The 14,996-nt window shown below is 30.9% G+C and overlaps 2 protein-coding genes across 2 annotated transcripts; one reads left to right on the top strand and one right to left on the bottom strand.

The window, feature by feature from the left end:
• The first annotated feature begins 6,397 nt into the window (after positions 1–6,397).
• LOC114178455 (uncharacterized) lies at positions 6,398–11,305 on the top strand. The gene is made up of 3 exons (XM_028064373.2): positions 6,398–6,529; positions 6,677–6,813; positions 10,123–11,305. The coding sequence occupies exons 2-3, from the start codon at positions 6,694–6,696 to the stop codon at positions 10,990–10,992; spliced, it is 990 nt and encodes a 329-aa protein (XP_027920174.1). The 5' UTR covers positions 6,398–6,529; positions 6,677–6,693; the 3' UTR covers positions 10,993–11,305.
• A 317-nt stretch (positions 11,306–11,622) lies between these two features.
• LOC114178456 (chloroplast thylakoid lumen protein) lies at positions 11,623–13,778 on the bottom strand. The gene is made up of 4 exons (XM_028064375.1): positions 13,322–13,778; positions 12,636–12,775; positions 12,208–12,280; positions 11,623–12,068 (listed from the first exon to the last, which is right to left on the bottom strand). Exons 1-4 carry the CDS (start codon positions 13,668–13,670, stop codon positions 11,959–11,961), a joined length of 672 nt encoding a protein of 223 aa, XP_027920176.1. The 5' UTR covers positions 13,671–13,778; the 3' UTR covers positions 11,623–11,958.
• Positions 13,779–14,996: the final 1,218 nt, after the last annotated feature.

Below are 14,996 nucleotides of genomic sequence, written 5' to 3' on the forward strand. Positions count from 1 at the left end.
TTTTACTCGTGACAAATTTTGTTTCTTCTCACCGTTTGTTTTTTATATCTTTGCAAAAAAATTAATGTGTTTATTTTTTTATATATCTTTCTTTTGTTAATAACAATTATCAATAGTGGAAATTGAAGAAAAAAACAATGTGTTTATTTGTTGTATATATGTTTCTTGTTGATAGTAATCATCAATCATGAAAATCTATTGTAAATTTTTTAGCAAGTGAAACATGCTTATATATAAAATTAAAAAAAAAATACAAACAACAACAAATAATAACGTAATAAAAAATTATAATATAAAACCTAATATAAACTTATAACAGAAATCTTGAACACCTTTGTATAAGAGGAACATGTTTATGCCTTGATTCATAGGTGGATTGTGATCAAGTGGGGTTCTCGAAAGGAATCTGGGAATTAGTTCTTACAATACAATGGAGGTTTATATAGGAAAAAGAGGTATAAATGCATGGATAAGGATAATTGTATTTGTCATGATTTATTCCTTATGGTTACGTACAAAGAGTATACAATTTATAACACACAATATTGTTGTGGTTTTACACCATGGCTTCAAGGTGTGTAACATTTGTGTTTGGGCCTTTTTTTTCCTATTTTTTAGGAATTTCTGTGGGCCTTTAGGAATTTCTTTGGGCCTTGTTTTTGGTTTATGTGCTTATTATTTTGGTCTTAATTAATTAGATTAATATGTAAATTTTGGGATTTGCTATAAGTGCAGGTGGACTCAATTAAAGTTTACTGGGTTAATTTGTTTAATTTATCAACTCATTTATAATTTAGATAATCAGGTTAGATAATTAAAAAATATTATTATACCTTTTATCATCAGGTTTTGAATTTTTATAAATTAACATATATAATAATTATTAAAATATTGAGCTGTAAAAAAATGAATCATACATACATGTATCTAACGTGTGGTGTGCTCATAATACTCATCTGACAATATGACAATGTTTATATGTTTTTTTACTTTAAATTGTGTATTTATATAGAAAAAATTAGAAGATGGATTATGTCTGTTATCATTGGGATTGATTGAATTGAACAAGTTTTTGAAATTCACAAACTTTCTATCTATTTAGATGAAAGTTAATTCAATAACACAACTCATCAAAAAGCATAACTGATTTATTTTGAGTTGAAAAGGTTAAAGGATAGGTTGTAATAAGTGAGCTTAGAAGATTGTTTAAAGAGTAGAAATGGTTTTATAAATGATGTTTGAATATTTTATTATAATAAAATATTTAATTACTCCCATGGTCTTTATTTTTGTTGAGAAGTGTCCAGTCACTTTTTTAGTTTTTTTTTTTCTCAATTTGGTCATCACTTGTTTAATCTGATTTAATTTGATCTTTATTTTTTTTTTAATTGATTCAATTTGATCATTGTCGTTAGTATTTTACAAATAATGATAAAATTAGTGTTACGTGTCAATTTGTAATTTTTTTTTTTTTTACAAGTGCCACTTCTAAAAGTGTTAATTAGGCCAATGACCCTTTGACTTGTCTCATCCTTCGTTAAGACCCCCTTTAAGGAAACCCCAAATGAGAGGAGACAAAATGTTCATAATCAAATTCATAACATAAAAAAAATGCTCAAATTATATATATATATATATATATATATATATATATATATATATATATATATATATATATATATTCATATGTGTATATAACATGTTGTATGTAACTATATTTAAAATTGTTATAAAACAACATTTTTTAATAAATATTTCTTAAAGCAATTTTTTTTTTTTGTAAAATTAGTGTTTTGAACCTCTTTAGTATTTCCCATTTTTATGAAGATTTATTGAATTATGTTTTACCTTTTAATAGTCTATCCCCTTTAAATAATTTCTAGTTATATCTAAATAATACGAAAAGATAAATAGGTACATTCATAAAAGAAGAGGAGATTAAATATTTGAAAAGAAAACACATAAATGTTTATAGATTTGTCTAAAAATCTGAAGATGATTGGATAAAAGTGAATATTGAAGAATAAGCAAGAAGGAAAAAATATTGGGTGCGAAGAAAGAAATAATTAAGGCAAATTTGGCAATGAAAAATTCTACAAGAGTAAAGGAGATAGGAGATAGGAGATAATGATTTTGATGTCAACTATTCATTAATACAACCTAGTATTGGAAGGAGTGAACATTAAAATAACTTTTTTACTTGAAAATTTGGAGAAAACCATTACATTGAATAACTCTGGGGTTTGTTGAAGATTAAGAAAATGTGTGTCACTTGTGAAAGTTTATGTACAATTTAGACAAATTTAATGACAGTGGTACAAAAGAAATAGCGATTCTTTGCCAGTGAGCCAGTTTATTACTAAAAGATTTTTTGAAAGTGCTATATCGATTAGAGATAATGTTATTTCATAATATATATAAGTGAGATGCAAATCTTATTTTACAAACTAATTTTATAGGATTAAGTTAGGCTTAAAACTTTACTTTTGACAAGATTACATATTTTTTTGTTAATTTTATTTTGATTTTGTTTTTTAAAAAAAATACTTACAATTTTGTTATTAAAATAATTTGTAAGAATTTGTTACCAATTTTATTTTGCAAAATATTTTTCACACAAAAATTTATAAGAAATGCTTACAAATTTTATAATTTTGTAGGAAATAATTATCTACGAAAAATTACTCATTAATTAAAATTCTTAGAAAAATAACAAAAAAACCGTCTTTTCCTACAAAAGTTTATAACAAATTTGTAAGAAAAATCCCATGAAATATAAAAATTCTAGTGGTGGTTCCATATGAGCATATATGATAGGCCCGTCTACATTTTGATAAGAGAAAAAATGAGTATGGTGTTTTTGTTCTTGAATGTGGATGACATCCTTATAAATAATCAATATAAAGATGAGACGAAGTATCTCAGAGAATAAGTTCAAAGTTTGAGATTAAAGATCTTAGTCCCACAATAAGATGAATACTTGGGAAAAATATACAATAAGATGAATACTTGGAAAAAAATATACAAAAAGGATTAGACAATTGGAGTGTTATGTCTATATTAGACAAGATGTTTGAAGAATGTTGTTACAATATTTAGAAAGCATGAATTTAAAGATGTATGTACACCTTTGGGTAATCACGTAAAGTTCTTGATTAACCAAGCTCCCAATTTTGGGAAGAGAGGAAAGAGATGAAGGTTATTACATATTTCAATGGAGTAAGGTATTATATATGAAATGGTGTGTAGCAAATCGCACCTGACACATGTTTTTGTTACGATTAACATGTTCATGACAAATCATAGAGTGTTCATTAAGAGACCTTGAAGTGGGTGATAAAATATTTGAATAGAATAATATCGTTTAAATTAGTTTATAAATGATATACCTTTAATAGAAAAGTCATAGAATGGATTGTAAATGTTAATTATTCAAGGAATGATGACAACTTAAAGTTGATGTATGGATATATTTTCACACGATTTGGAAACGCAGTTTGTTGGAAAACCATTTTTCAATTGGTAGTGACTTTATTCATTACTAAAGCTAAGTATATTGCATTCACATAATCGATCGATGAATGAGACTTTACAGTAGAAGGGGATGATAAGAGACATGAATATTCTACAAGACTATGTGACTATTCATTGTGATGGTCAAAGTGTCATGCATCTAAGTGATTATTAGATACATCATAAGAAAATCAATGTTAGACTTTACTTTGTCAAAGACATTGTTGAGTTTGTGGATGTCAAATTTGTAAAACTAGCTCCAGCATAAAATCCTGCAATTATATTTACAAAGTCTTTACTAAGGATGACAACAGGATGGGACGGAGACGAGTTTCGCTATCCCGTACCCATCCTTGTAGAAAAAATTCATCCTCATCCACATACCTAAATTCAACGGGTATCAAACTTTTGTCTCATCCCTATCTCTATCGGGTAACAGGTATAATCTCGTACTCATACACATATCCGTTTTCTTACTACTTCAATATAAATTTTAATTAAGTTTTATAAAATAATAAAAAATTATGGTAAAGGAAACATAATATTATCAAATATTCAATATTAGGAGCATAATTGTTTCTTCGATATCAAATACTTTGAAATAAATTATAATTATTCACATTTTAGATTAAAATATCAAATAAAATTTTATGAGAATCAAAACATTTATTAAATTCGCAAATATTAATGAAACCTAGTTGATAAAATTTAAAAATATTTAAAAAAAATATAAAATGAAAACAAATATTCAAATTAAAATATATTTTAAATATTTGTTTACTTCAATTTTTTTAATTTCTAATGAAACTATTTTTTATAAACTAGTAAAAATTATAATACATCACTCGATCAAAATGACACAAAGAACAAATAATAACATTTTTTACATAGATCTTATATCTTTTGAACTCCAATATATCTTGGATGGTGATAAAAAAATATTCATGGCAATTACATTCAATTTTTATATTGTAGTAAATAAAAGTTATTTATATAATTATAATGAAAAAATTACAATATGATTGATAATGAGTTAGAAAATAAAAAATAATTAGATAAAATAAATTGAAATAGATACATGATGAAAATAAACAACAAACAAAAATATTAAAAAATTAACAAATGTGTGTCTTAGAAACAATTTGAGAGACTAGTGAAACAAATCACACAAAGAAAAACGAAAAACAAATGTATAAGTAAAGATATGATAAGATGAAAAATACCTTAGAGATCTAAGCAAACTTTTCAAATATCAACATATATACTCAATGGTCGAGAAATAACGAAAATTGTTTTAGCAAAATAAAAGAGTTATTCAAATGAAACATAAATGAATAGTAAAAAGTAAATAATTTTTTTTATATTATCTAGTAAATGAAAAGTTTATGCTATTAAACACTTAAATTAAGAGTATTAAACATTCTTATGTGAAAGGAAGATATATAATAAATAAAAATATGAAAAAATAATAGAAATATTCAAATGTGAGACATAAATTTTTTTTTAATTGGCATACATCATTTTAACATAATTACAGAAATGTTATGATAAGATGAAAAATATATTAGAGATGCGGATGATTTTCATGACAAACCAAATAATTAGAAGAAATAAAAAATAGAAAGTATATATATATATATATATATATATATATATATATATAGTTACTTAATTAATTGTAAATGTTTTAATAATTTAAATGAGGGCGGAGATATGGTGTGGCAGAGATATGACAGGGACAGGTATTATAGCGGGGATATGTACATTTCCATATTCATCCCGTACCCAATTGAGCAAAGTCGAGGATTCTCCATACCCATACCCAGTCAATGCAGGGAATTTCCGTCAAAACGGGAACGGGTTCGGATAATACCCACATGGACGAGTTTATTTGTCATCTCTAATATTTACCAAAGTCGATATTCAAACATGACTTAGAAATTATCAATTTTTTGTTTATAAATAAAACATGATATGAAAGTTTAATGATTGGAAGTGGATATTATGATATAATAACTATACATCATAAATGAAGAAGACAAGATATAATTTACTAAAGAATATATAATAGTCTTAAATTTAGTTATGTATAGAGAATATCTGAAACTACATATGTATACCATATATGTTGTGTTGTCATGATTATCGTAAATCCAACATTGTTAACATAGAGTGTTCATTCATTCACAATTGTTCAAAATATTTTTCCTTTTTATAAAAGTAAATAAAATGTAAAACTTATGAGTTTAATATTTTTGTTAAACACTATGTTATAAGATATATAAACGAAGTCATTTTCTTCTATTTGGTAAGATATATAAAGAAAAATGCAGATTGAATGGTTGTAACATTCCCAGTTAAGATACAGTTTGATTAAAAGGAAACATTTTTTTTATGTGCCAAATAAATACGTACCAAAAGTACAAACAAATTATGGTTTTAACTTTTAAGATCACAACATATTTTTGTAATAATTTTTTTATATATTCTTTAATTATTATATTAATTTGACTGATACTGGTTGCACCGAACTCAACTACGGAAGAACCTTCATCAAGACATTTTTCATTTTTTAGTTGAGTGTGGGATATAAAAAGAAAGGTATTAATCAAACTGATAAGAGGCGTGTCTAAACGTAGTTGAAAAAAATTGGAAGCCGAAATAATAATAAATCAAAAAATTAAAAAGGAGATTCGTGGGACAGGTGGCACAAAGAAAGAAGGCTGTCACGGTTGGAAGTACCCAACACAAATATCCACTCACAAACTCTTTGTGAGAGAACCATATTTTTGTGTCATCCTCCAAGGTGTCCCTTCACTGCTTAATTTTAATTATAATTATTGCAATAATTAATAAATAATTAATAAATAATAATTAAGCATTAAATATTGTAATAAATAAATTCAATCCCTTTTCTCCCCTTGTAATTCAACTCTTTCTCTCTCTTTAGGCACACAACAAAAAGACCCAATTCGACTCCAAAACACAACCGAAATCAAAACAAAACAAAGTCCAAGTATTTTCTTGCTCCCTCTCGCGTTTCCTCATTTCCTTCAATTATTTTTAAAATTATCCAAAAGACTTTACAAATTACAAATTCTATATTACTTTTCCAATTTTTGGTACAGTGCCTCTTCCTTAATTTTCTGATTTTTTTTGTTAGGGAATTGTTAGGTGAAAATGGCAAGTTCAGTGGAGAAGGAGGTTGGCGCTGCTGGTGCTGGTGCTGATGTTGGTGCGGGTGCAGGGGAAGAACCTCTGTCGTTGGAACTTCCTGCTCCAACTGGTTGGAAGAAGAAGGTTCCACTTCTGATTCCTTGTCTTCCTTCTTCTTTGACTATTCAATTTTTTTTTGGGAATTCGTGTTATCCCGTGCCTTTTTGTGTGTTTTTACTGGAATTTCTGTGGGTTTCGTTTGTTTTTGTGATTTGTGTTGCGTTGTGCTGTATGGTACCCCAACCTAGGGATTTTATTTTCTCTTTTTGTATTTTACTTGTTGCTTATCGAATTGTGACGCGCTGATTACTTATGCTGCGAAATTCGCCGCAAAGGTTCGGGCTTTTTGTCTTCTGAATTCGTAAAGTTGTCTCTCTGCTGAGTGTTGAGTGGCATGCTAGGGTTTTCTAGATGTGTTCTTTGTTTCTGTGTAAGGAAAGGGATTTTGATAGGTTTGAACTGTGTATCTTGCAAAATTCCGTTGACATGTTTATCTCGTGGCATTTCTGTAGTTTTGGAAGTTTCTGCAAGGGGTTGCATTAATATTTTTTGCAGTTTACCTGTAGTAAAGATTTTATTTATTTTTTGTCCAAAAAAAAAGATTTTATTTATGTCGTAGTTACAAGAAAGTTTCCTTTTTTTATAGCTAATAACTGTGACCGAAGAAGTTTGCTGCCCATGTATCACTGCAATTTTGTGCAAATATATTGTGCCTTACTTTCTGGAATTTTCTTTGTTTTTTAGGTTTTTTGTTTTTGGACTTGATGTCATGGATATCATGCTATTTACTTCATTGTTACTGTTCTTGGTGTTTATATATCATTGATTTTTTTCTTACACATTTGGGCATGGAAACTCCACGAAGTTTGACTTATTGTTTATTGGCAGCTCCATTTGTTCTAATTGATCTTTTGTTGCTTTATTGTTGGTTCACTTGGTTGTTTTTATTTGATTTATTCAGTGATAGTATTAGGATGTGCAGCGTTTACCAATTAACTTCCTTTTTCACAATCATAGATGAACTTCTAGTATTTGCTTTTTAAAACAACGGGAAAACTTGGTTAAGTTGAACTACTGGTGAAAAGACATCATTCTACATTTTCTAAGTCTCTTTTCATTAATATTCTTTCATGGGCAATCATGCTTGTGTTATTCTTGTCTCAGTATCAGCTTTCGCTGCTTAATACCCTCCTGGTTCCCCAAAACTAAAGCGGTGTGAAAGGAGAAGTGGCAGAAATCATAAAATATCTTAAGATATTTCATGTTTGAGCCCTACATAATTTCTCATTCTCAAATTTTGTTCTAATGCTTTTATAGGGTTCGTTAGTCTGTGATAGTGAGCATATTCTCTGGTTTTCCTTTATCATATTTTTTGTTGACTGTGGCTCTTTTAATACATTGCATAATTTGTTAGACTGAAAATATTTGGTTTTGTGTGTCACAGTAGATGAGGTTGGACTCCAGGATTGTGAGTGAAGTTATCATTCTCCATTTCACAAGATACCTTTTACACGTTACCATTGTTCAAGAAATATGAATACTGAATAGTTTTATTTTTGTATCGAAAATCAGGATCACCTGCCAAGTTCTTAACAAACATTCCTCCCCGTTCCCTTAAAGTAGGTGAAAAAATGAGTTGCTGAAATTATAAACAAATCTTGAATAATTTAGTGTTAGAGATCCCAGTACAGTTTCTTGTTCAGTTCTCAATTTTCCCCCCATCCTATTTAGTTTTAAGGTGTTCAGCTAAAACTGTCGCAGACTTAATGGTAATTTAGGATTTATTTTGTGTGGTTCTTAGCTGGGCTCTGGACATTTCAACACTTGTGGTAAGGAAGGGATCATATAGCTTTAAGGAAATAGTGCAACTTCTGTGTTAATGTATTATTTGCAACAAAATCAGCTTAATCCGGGATTTTTGGAGCTGTTATGCTTCCTTGTGACTTTTAAATCTGCTTATTTCCTTGTATAAATTTTACTTCTTATACTGAATACCTTATTTATATGATGCTCCAATCATGCCTGGCAATCTACATGAAACATTTAATGTTACTTTTGTAGGTGAAGCTTTAATGAGCCTGAAAAATCATTTTATGAATATTTTTTTCCAGTTGTTTACATTCATTTTTATTACTTTCTTCTTTGAGTTGTCACTTTTCTTTATGAAACATATCTTTCTTACAAAAAAGTAGTTAAAATGTCATCCACTTCTGATTATTGACTGGAAGAAAAGTAATCTGGTTTTACCATGTAAAAATAATCATAATATTATCAATATCATGTTTGCATCCATTTTTATGATGTTATGCAACAGTTCTGCAAATTAACCCCAGGTCTTTCTCTTTCTTTCTCCCCCATATTGTACATCGTAGTAACCCACCGTGTAACAGACTATCATATTCTTGAAGTAAACTGCACTGATTTCCTGAGGTTTACAAAACATCTAAACCTTTACAAAATCTAAGCAATCACCTCATGAAAAATATTACAGAACACTTATTGAGAGTTTGAGCTATCTAGTTGTCCTCCATTAGATCATTGTGGAGATACTGGCATTTATTATAACTTGATTTCATATATAACAAGTTATTGCATATTTTTGGGGTGATCTAAGGCACAGAAGGAATCTTGAGGGCTCAACCTCCCTACAAACTCTGAAAATAAACAAACTACAAAAAGGTCTTTGTATAATACAAAACTAGATAGGTTTTTGTGAGTTTTGTAAGGAGGTGTTGTCACCTTATTCCTGAAATAAACCGTGGGTCCTTTCGCTGCATGATATTGTCTGTTTACTTTCTATACTGCAATTTTAGATTAGTAAATGGTTCATATACAGTCCATATGTGTGCATTTTGTTTTTGTTTATTGGTCACAGTATGGGCCTCGGATACTTGCCTTCACATTTTTCGTCTCCACCGCACCATTCCATGAACTTTCACTTTTCCCAGGTATAGCCTGAATGGAAGAATTAAAGGGGGAAAGAAAAGCCTTCTGACTGGAAAAGGTTAATTTGGTGCCATGTTACTCTTTTCCTGAAGTTTTAACAGTAAAACTGCTAGCTTATAAATAACAGCCTGTGATGTTTAACTAGCCACATATATGCTTAGAACTGTAAAAACATTTTTTGAAATAAAGGGAACAAGAAAACATAATCAAGTTTTGTCAAGGGTTTAATTTGCTATTAAAATAATAAGTTGTGTTTTAATTGCATTAGTACCAAATACGTTAGTGTAATGTTATTGTGATATGAATATTGCACACTAGGGATTACCTGTGGAAGTCAATAACATAAACAAAAATCTTGTATGTATTAAAGTTGCTATGTATTACTGCTGTTAATTTGTTGTGTGTTTAAGCATATAAGATTATTCATAAATCATATTTCCTTTGCAGTTCTTTCCGAAAAAGTATGGAACCCCAAAGAAAAATGAGATTGTATTCACTGCTCCAACTGGAGAGGAGATCCACAATCGGAAGCAACTGGAGCAGTATTTGAAAGCACACCCTGGTGGCCCAGCTGTATCTGAATTTGATTGGGGAACTGGTGAAACCCCAAGAAGATCAGCAAGAATCAGTGAGAAGGCGAAGACTACTCCTCCCCCAGAATATGAGCCCCCAAAGAAACGTGGCAAGAAATCGCCAGCTTTGAAAAAAGAAGCTTCTCAGGAAGATGAAAAAGATGAAACAAAAGAAGTGCAAATGGAAGAAGCTGATGAAACTAAGGATCATAAAGATTTAGAGCAGGAAAAAAATGTTGTGGAGGAAAACCAAGATGAGAAGAGAGTAGAGGATACAGATGGCAACGAATCCACTCATCATGGAGAAAATACTGATAAACCTAAGGATGATGAAAATTTCAAGATTGCTGAGGCAGAGGTACATACCTCAAAAGAGAAACTCGAGGACAAAGTAGTTGAGGGCTCTGAAGTTGTTCAGAGTAAAGATGAAGAAAAGATTGAACAGCCACTGGAGGAGACAAAGAAAGATGATGGAACTGATGAGAAAAAGGTTGAACTGGAAGGAGAGAATAAGGAGGAACATAGTAAAGGTACTCAAGTATCTCAAGTGAATGATGAAGAAAAGGTTGGACAGCCACTCGAGGAGTCAAAGAAAGATGATGGAACTAATGAGAAGAAGGTTGAACTGGAAGGGGAGAATAAGGTGGAACATAACAAAGGCACTCAAGTGAATGATGAAGCACATTTTAAGGTTCATGATATAAATAAGAAGGCTGAATCAGAGTTGACCGAGAATGGAAGCTGAACTGGTTAGGTGAAACACCCAAATAAGGAATAATAAACTTGGGTTCTCTTTCTCTTTCTGACCCCATTAGATCGGGTATGACCGTAGTTTTGTTGTGATGTTATTTATCTGATTGTTTATTGAAACTATAGACAATTATAGAGTAGTTCTATAATGTACCATCCTTCTATGTGTTGTAGAGACGTGTAGCTTCTAGTTCCCTTCGTAAAGTTATGTTGTAAGATACCTGTATGTGATGTGGACCTGTAATCGTGTACGATCGTGAACCCAAATATTTCATTTCTAAATTGTTATCTCAGGATTTATAACGTAATTTGCTGTTTACTGCCATTTGTGCGGGCTGAAAGATCGGTCCAATTTACGCTGCAGGTATTATATTTGCATTATATTACTAAACCAACACATCATGAGAGTGTATTTATATAATCACAAGAGTTGTGTAAATTATTTAAAGGAAAAGGCTCTGCTTGTTCGTGTAAGAGTACGTATGGTTTCAAAAAAAGAGCAATAGTTGTAACAATTAGCCGCGAATATGTGTAGTGTTGCTCATGACCCTCGGCGTATTTTTCTGCTCTTTTAGTGACCAGAGAAGGGGTGGTAAAAGTAAAGATGGTGCAGTGAATAACAAAATAATCAAAGAATGATTTTTTATTTGACCCAAACCACAATTTAATTTTGGTCTTCCTACATCAACTTGAAAGCCTTTTATTTGTGCCGTCTGTTGAACAAGAAAAAAACATTTAAGTTAAATTCTCGTCAACATCAAAATTGCAATTTTGCGCAAGACTATTCACACTCAAGCCCAGAGATTTTGAGCAACGAATGATGAGTACGTTGGAATTTTGTAGTGGTGATGGATAAAGCTGAAATGAGACTGCACCAAGACACCAATTAGGTGACCCAGACGAGAAGTTAATGTATTTAACAAATTTTGAGATGAGATAAACTGTGTTGTAGTAGCTTCCATCAAAGCCCTTTAAGCTGAACAATCAGCCCTGTCAAGGAGGTCCACTTCTCAAAAGCACTGGCCGAAGACACAAAGGCAATTTTGGACGACTCAACATCATTCTTAGCAACTGCCACAAAATAAAAAATACAAATAAGAGTTAGCTTAAGGCAAAGGATCTCGTACCCACCATTTTTAGTGCGCCCTGACTCTTAATTACATAAACCTGAATAAAAAAAATTACTTGTGTTGTGTATGAAAGTTGATACCTGATGAAATCAATGAAGCTATGGAGGAATTGAATGTGTCAACCTCAGTCTTTTCTTCAGGACTGGCACTCAACTGTTAAAAAGATTACCCAGAAACTGTAAGATATCCACTTAACAATATTTGAATAAATAAGTACAAAAGTTCAAACTTTTAAATGGAGATTAAAGAGTATATTCCAATATTCAACTTCATTGTACCTCACACACAAGGAGGAAAAACTACTGCAGATTAAGTGATTGACAAAGAAAATAGATGATTGATGTTATCATAGCAAAGTACACCATCTACGAACTTCTGATAGGATCACACTAGTATGGTGATAATAGTGGTATAACTGCAACTGATTAGTAACTGACACGTTTTGCAAAGGAAAATTTCATACAAAAGTGTTCATAAGGACTTCAACTACTTGAAAAATCAAACTAACCTTATTCAAAGCTATATTAGCTTTCTGGACCCAATCAGTATCAGTGCCACTCCCAAAGACAGAAGCGGCTTTAGGTAGATCATTGTTTTCAATTGCTTTACCAACTTCACTCAGTTTATATACCAGATCCTGAAGATACCCTGCAAACATTTTTCAATTTTTGAGTTGCTAAGTCACTGAGGGAAATTGAGCTGGCTGAATTTAACAGTTTAGTGAAAAAGAAGGCAGCCTAAACATTTTCTTTTAGTACTACCCCTAAAAGACTGCTGTTTTTGGTACCATGAATGGAACTTGAGCACATAAGTACAAGAACAAATCAATAGAAGTTCATCATGTAAGAGAAATAAGAGTTCTATCTCACACTCTTACGTGGTCTCTTCAATGTGTGCACTTTTGAGAGATTTTTGTTCGTTCACACCCTCAAGAATTAGGCTCAAGTACTTCACTGCTATAGTTTGCAAACTCTAAACTTAACAATATAACATTTATTTGCATTCCAGAGAGAACAGAGTCAATCAATGAAAGGAAAGAGCCATGAAAATGAATTTCAGGTTCAGGAAACACATAATAGGGCAAACCAATAATGTAAATTAGTGGTCATCTTTAGGTAAATTTGAAAGTACATCCACATTCACCCGATAATGTGATCTAGGGAGAAGTAAGATGTGAATTTTGCAGGATCAGACCTGTTTCTTTGGTGGAGGATTTGATCACACCTTGTCTTTCAAGTCTCTTTTTCCTGTCCCTCTTCACTTTTTCCAAGAGCTCCTCATCATCATCTGCTTCAAGTATAGCTGCATGAGAACCCTCACCAGCAAATGAAAGCACAAAAGTGGTGAGAAAACTGATGGATAAGCCTCTTTTGGTCAGAATTGGGGGATGCACTGATGGCTGATTAACTGCTCTGCAAAGTGTTAATTGCCTTTTCACACTACAATTGATGGAGCGGTAAACTTGTGATTGTGTTGCCAATGACAAAGAAGGTGATGATGGTAGACAGAAGGGGTGTGCAGTTGGGAGAAAATGTAATGCCATTTTTCCCTTTCTTTTTTTGCCTCTCTACCCTTTTTTCTTTTCCTTATTTTTCTGTATTTTTTGGCCTGAAAATGCAGAAGGCATTGCAAGTTGGAACCTTTGAGGATAAGGTTGTTGGATTCTGTAATCAGATCCAGTCATTTTTTAGATTCCGAAGGGTACTATGGTAATTGAAAAGTATCCACATAATCGACTACCATTCATGATGGCATGGTATCTTCCAAATTTCAAGTGGGTGAAATTTCAAGGTTGGAACTTTGACTGTGAAAAGTTGGCTAGTATGCATCTTGTTCCATCAATTATTAATTCATTACCTTAACCATATGAAAAAAAAAAAAGGATTTAGCTTAAAGCTTCATCAAAATCAAGTATAAACAGTAATGAACCGTACGAGAATGGGGCATGTTCTAGAAAGTTCTTTATCCATGCTGGTTTCTCAAGCATGTATTGTAGTTAGTAACTTCCATGGTAATTTGGTTTTTGAATATTTTTTACAGGGTCTGAAGATAAAGCACTGCCCCACAGAAAAGTGTGCTTCGCTAATCGTTAGCACCTTTTGAAATGAATAATATTGAGAGAATACGTAAAAAGCAGATTCTCCCTTACGTGGGATGAGAACAATCGTAGAGCCTAAAAGCTACTTTGGTTGCATTTTTGCGTTATTAAACGAAACAATGGAGTTCCTAGACAGCTCTAAAGGAAGTCATTGTGAATGTTATCTTCATCACATCACTTTTTCACACTGTCCTTACTCATTAAGTGAAAGGGGAGCCATAACACTGTTATCGTTTTAAACACCACTTTTATGCTCATCATTCCTCGCATTCTAATATTTTAAACTCACTCCACCTTCTTAAATACTCTTAGTTTTTTCTTCATCTTTTCTGTTGATCATTTGTAATTATAGTATATGCATAATTATAGTGTGCATGTCAATATATATGTATAATGTTTTAGCTTTGTACATCGTTCTTTTTAGCTTTAATCTAAAGTGCTAAAATGTATCCCCAATCAAATTGTTTCAATAAATTGTACGGAGAAAAGAAGTAGGTACAGGTGGGATCACACATTGGATAGAAATTTAAGGCTTTTAAGTCTTGACTTTCCAGAAAAGCTAAAATAGCTAACATTAATTTCACACCATTAGACGTTCTTAACACTTTCAAGTTCTTAACCTAACAGGTTTATGAGTTTTATTTATTTATATATTGATATTTTATTTATTTTTAATATAAGAATTTTAGCTCATCTTAAATTTTTAATTGTTTTTTTTCAAGAATAAGTCTCTTTATATTATATAATATCTCCTTTGAAGCATGATAAACT

The sequence above is a fragment of the Vigna unguiculata genome, chromosome 3 (genome assembly GCF_037176805.1).
Source record: "Vigna unguiculata cultivar grain cowpea cultivar isolate G323 ecotype 2 chromosome 3, ASM3717680v1, whole genome shotgun sequence".
In the NCBI taxonomy this organism is placed as follows: domain Eukaryota; kingdom Viridiplantae; phylum Streptophyta; class Magnoliopsida; order Fabales; family Fabaceae; genus Vigna; species Vigna unguiculata.

Coding starts and splice junctions, on each gene's coding strand:
- LOC114178456 (XM_028064375.1), bottom strand. CDS start 13,670: ATGGCATTACATTTTCTCCCAACTGCACACCCCTTCTGTCTACCATCA. Junction 12,776..13,321: donor ATCCTCCACCAAAGAAACAG/GTCTGATCCTGC, acceptor AAATGTTTGCAG/GGTATCTTCAGGATCTGGTA. Junction 12,281..12,635: donor CTAATATAGCTTTGAATAAG/GTTAGTTTGATT, acceptor TCTTTTTAACAG/TTGAGTGCCAGTCCTGAAGA.
- LOC114178455 (XM_028064373.2), top strand. CDS start 6,694: ATGGCAAGTTCAGTGGAGAAGGAGGTTGGCGCTGCTGGTGCTGGTGCT. Junction 6,814..10,122: donor CAACTGGTTGGAAGAAGAAG/GTTCCACTTCTG, acceptor TTTCCTTTGCAG/TTCTTTCCGAAAAAGTATGG.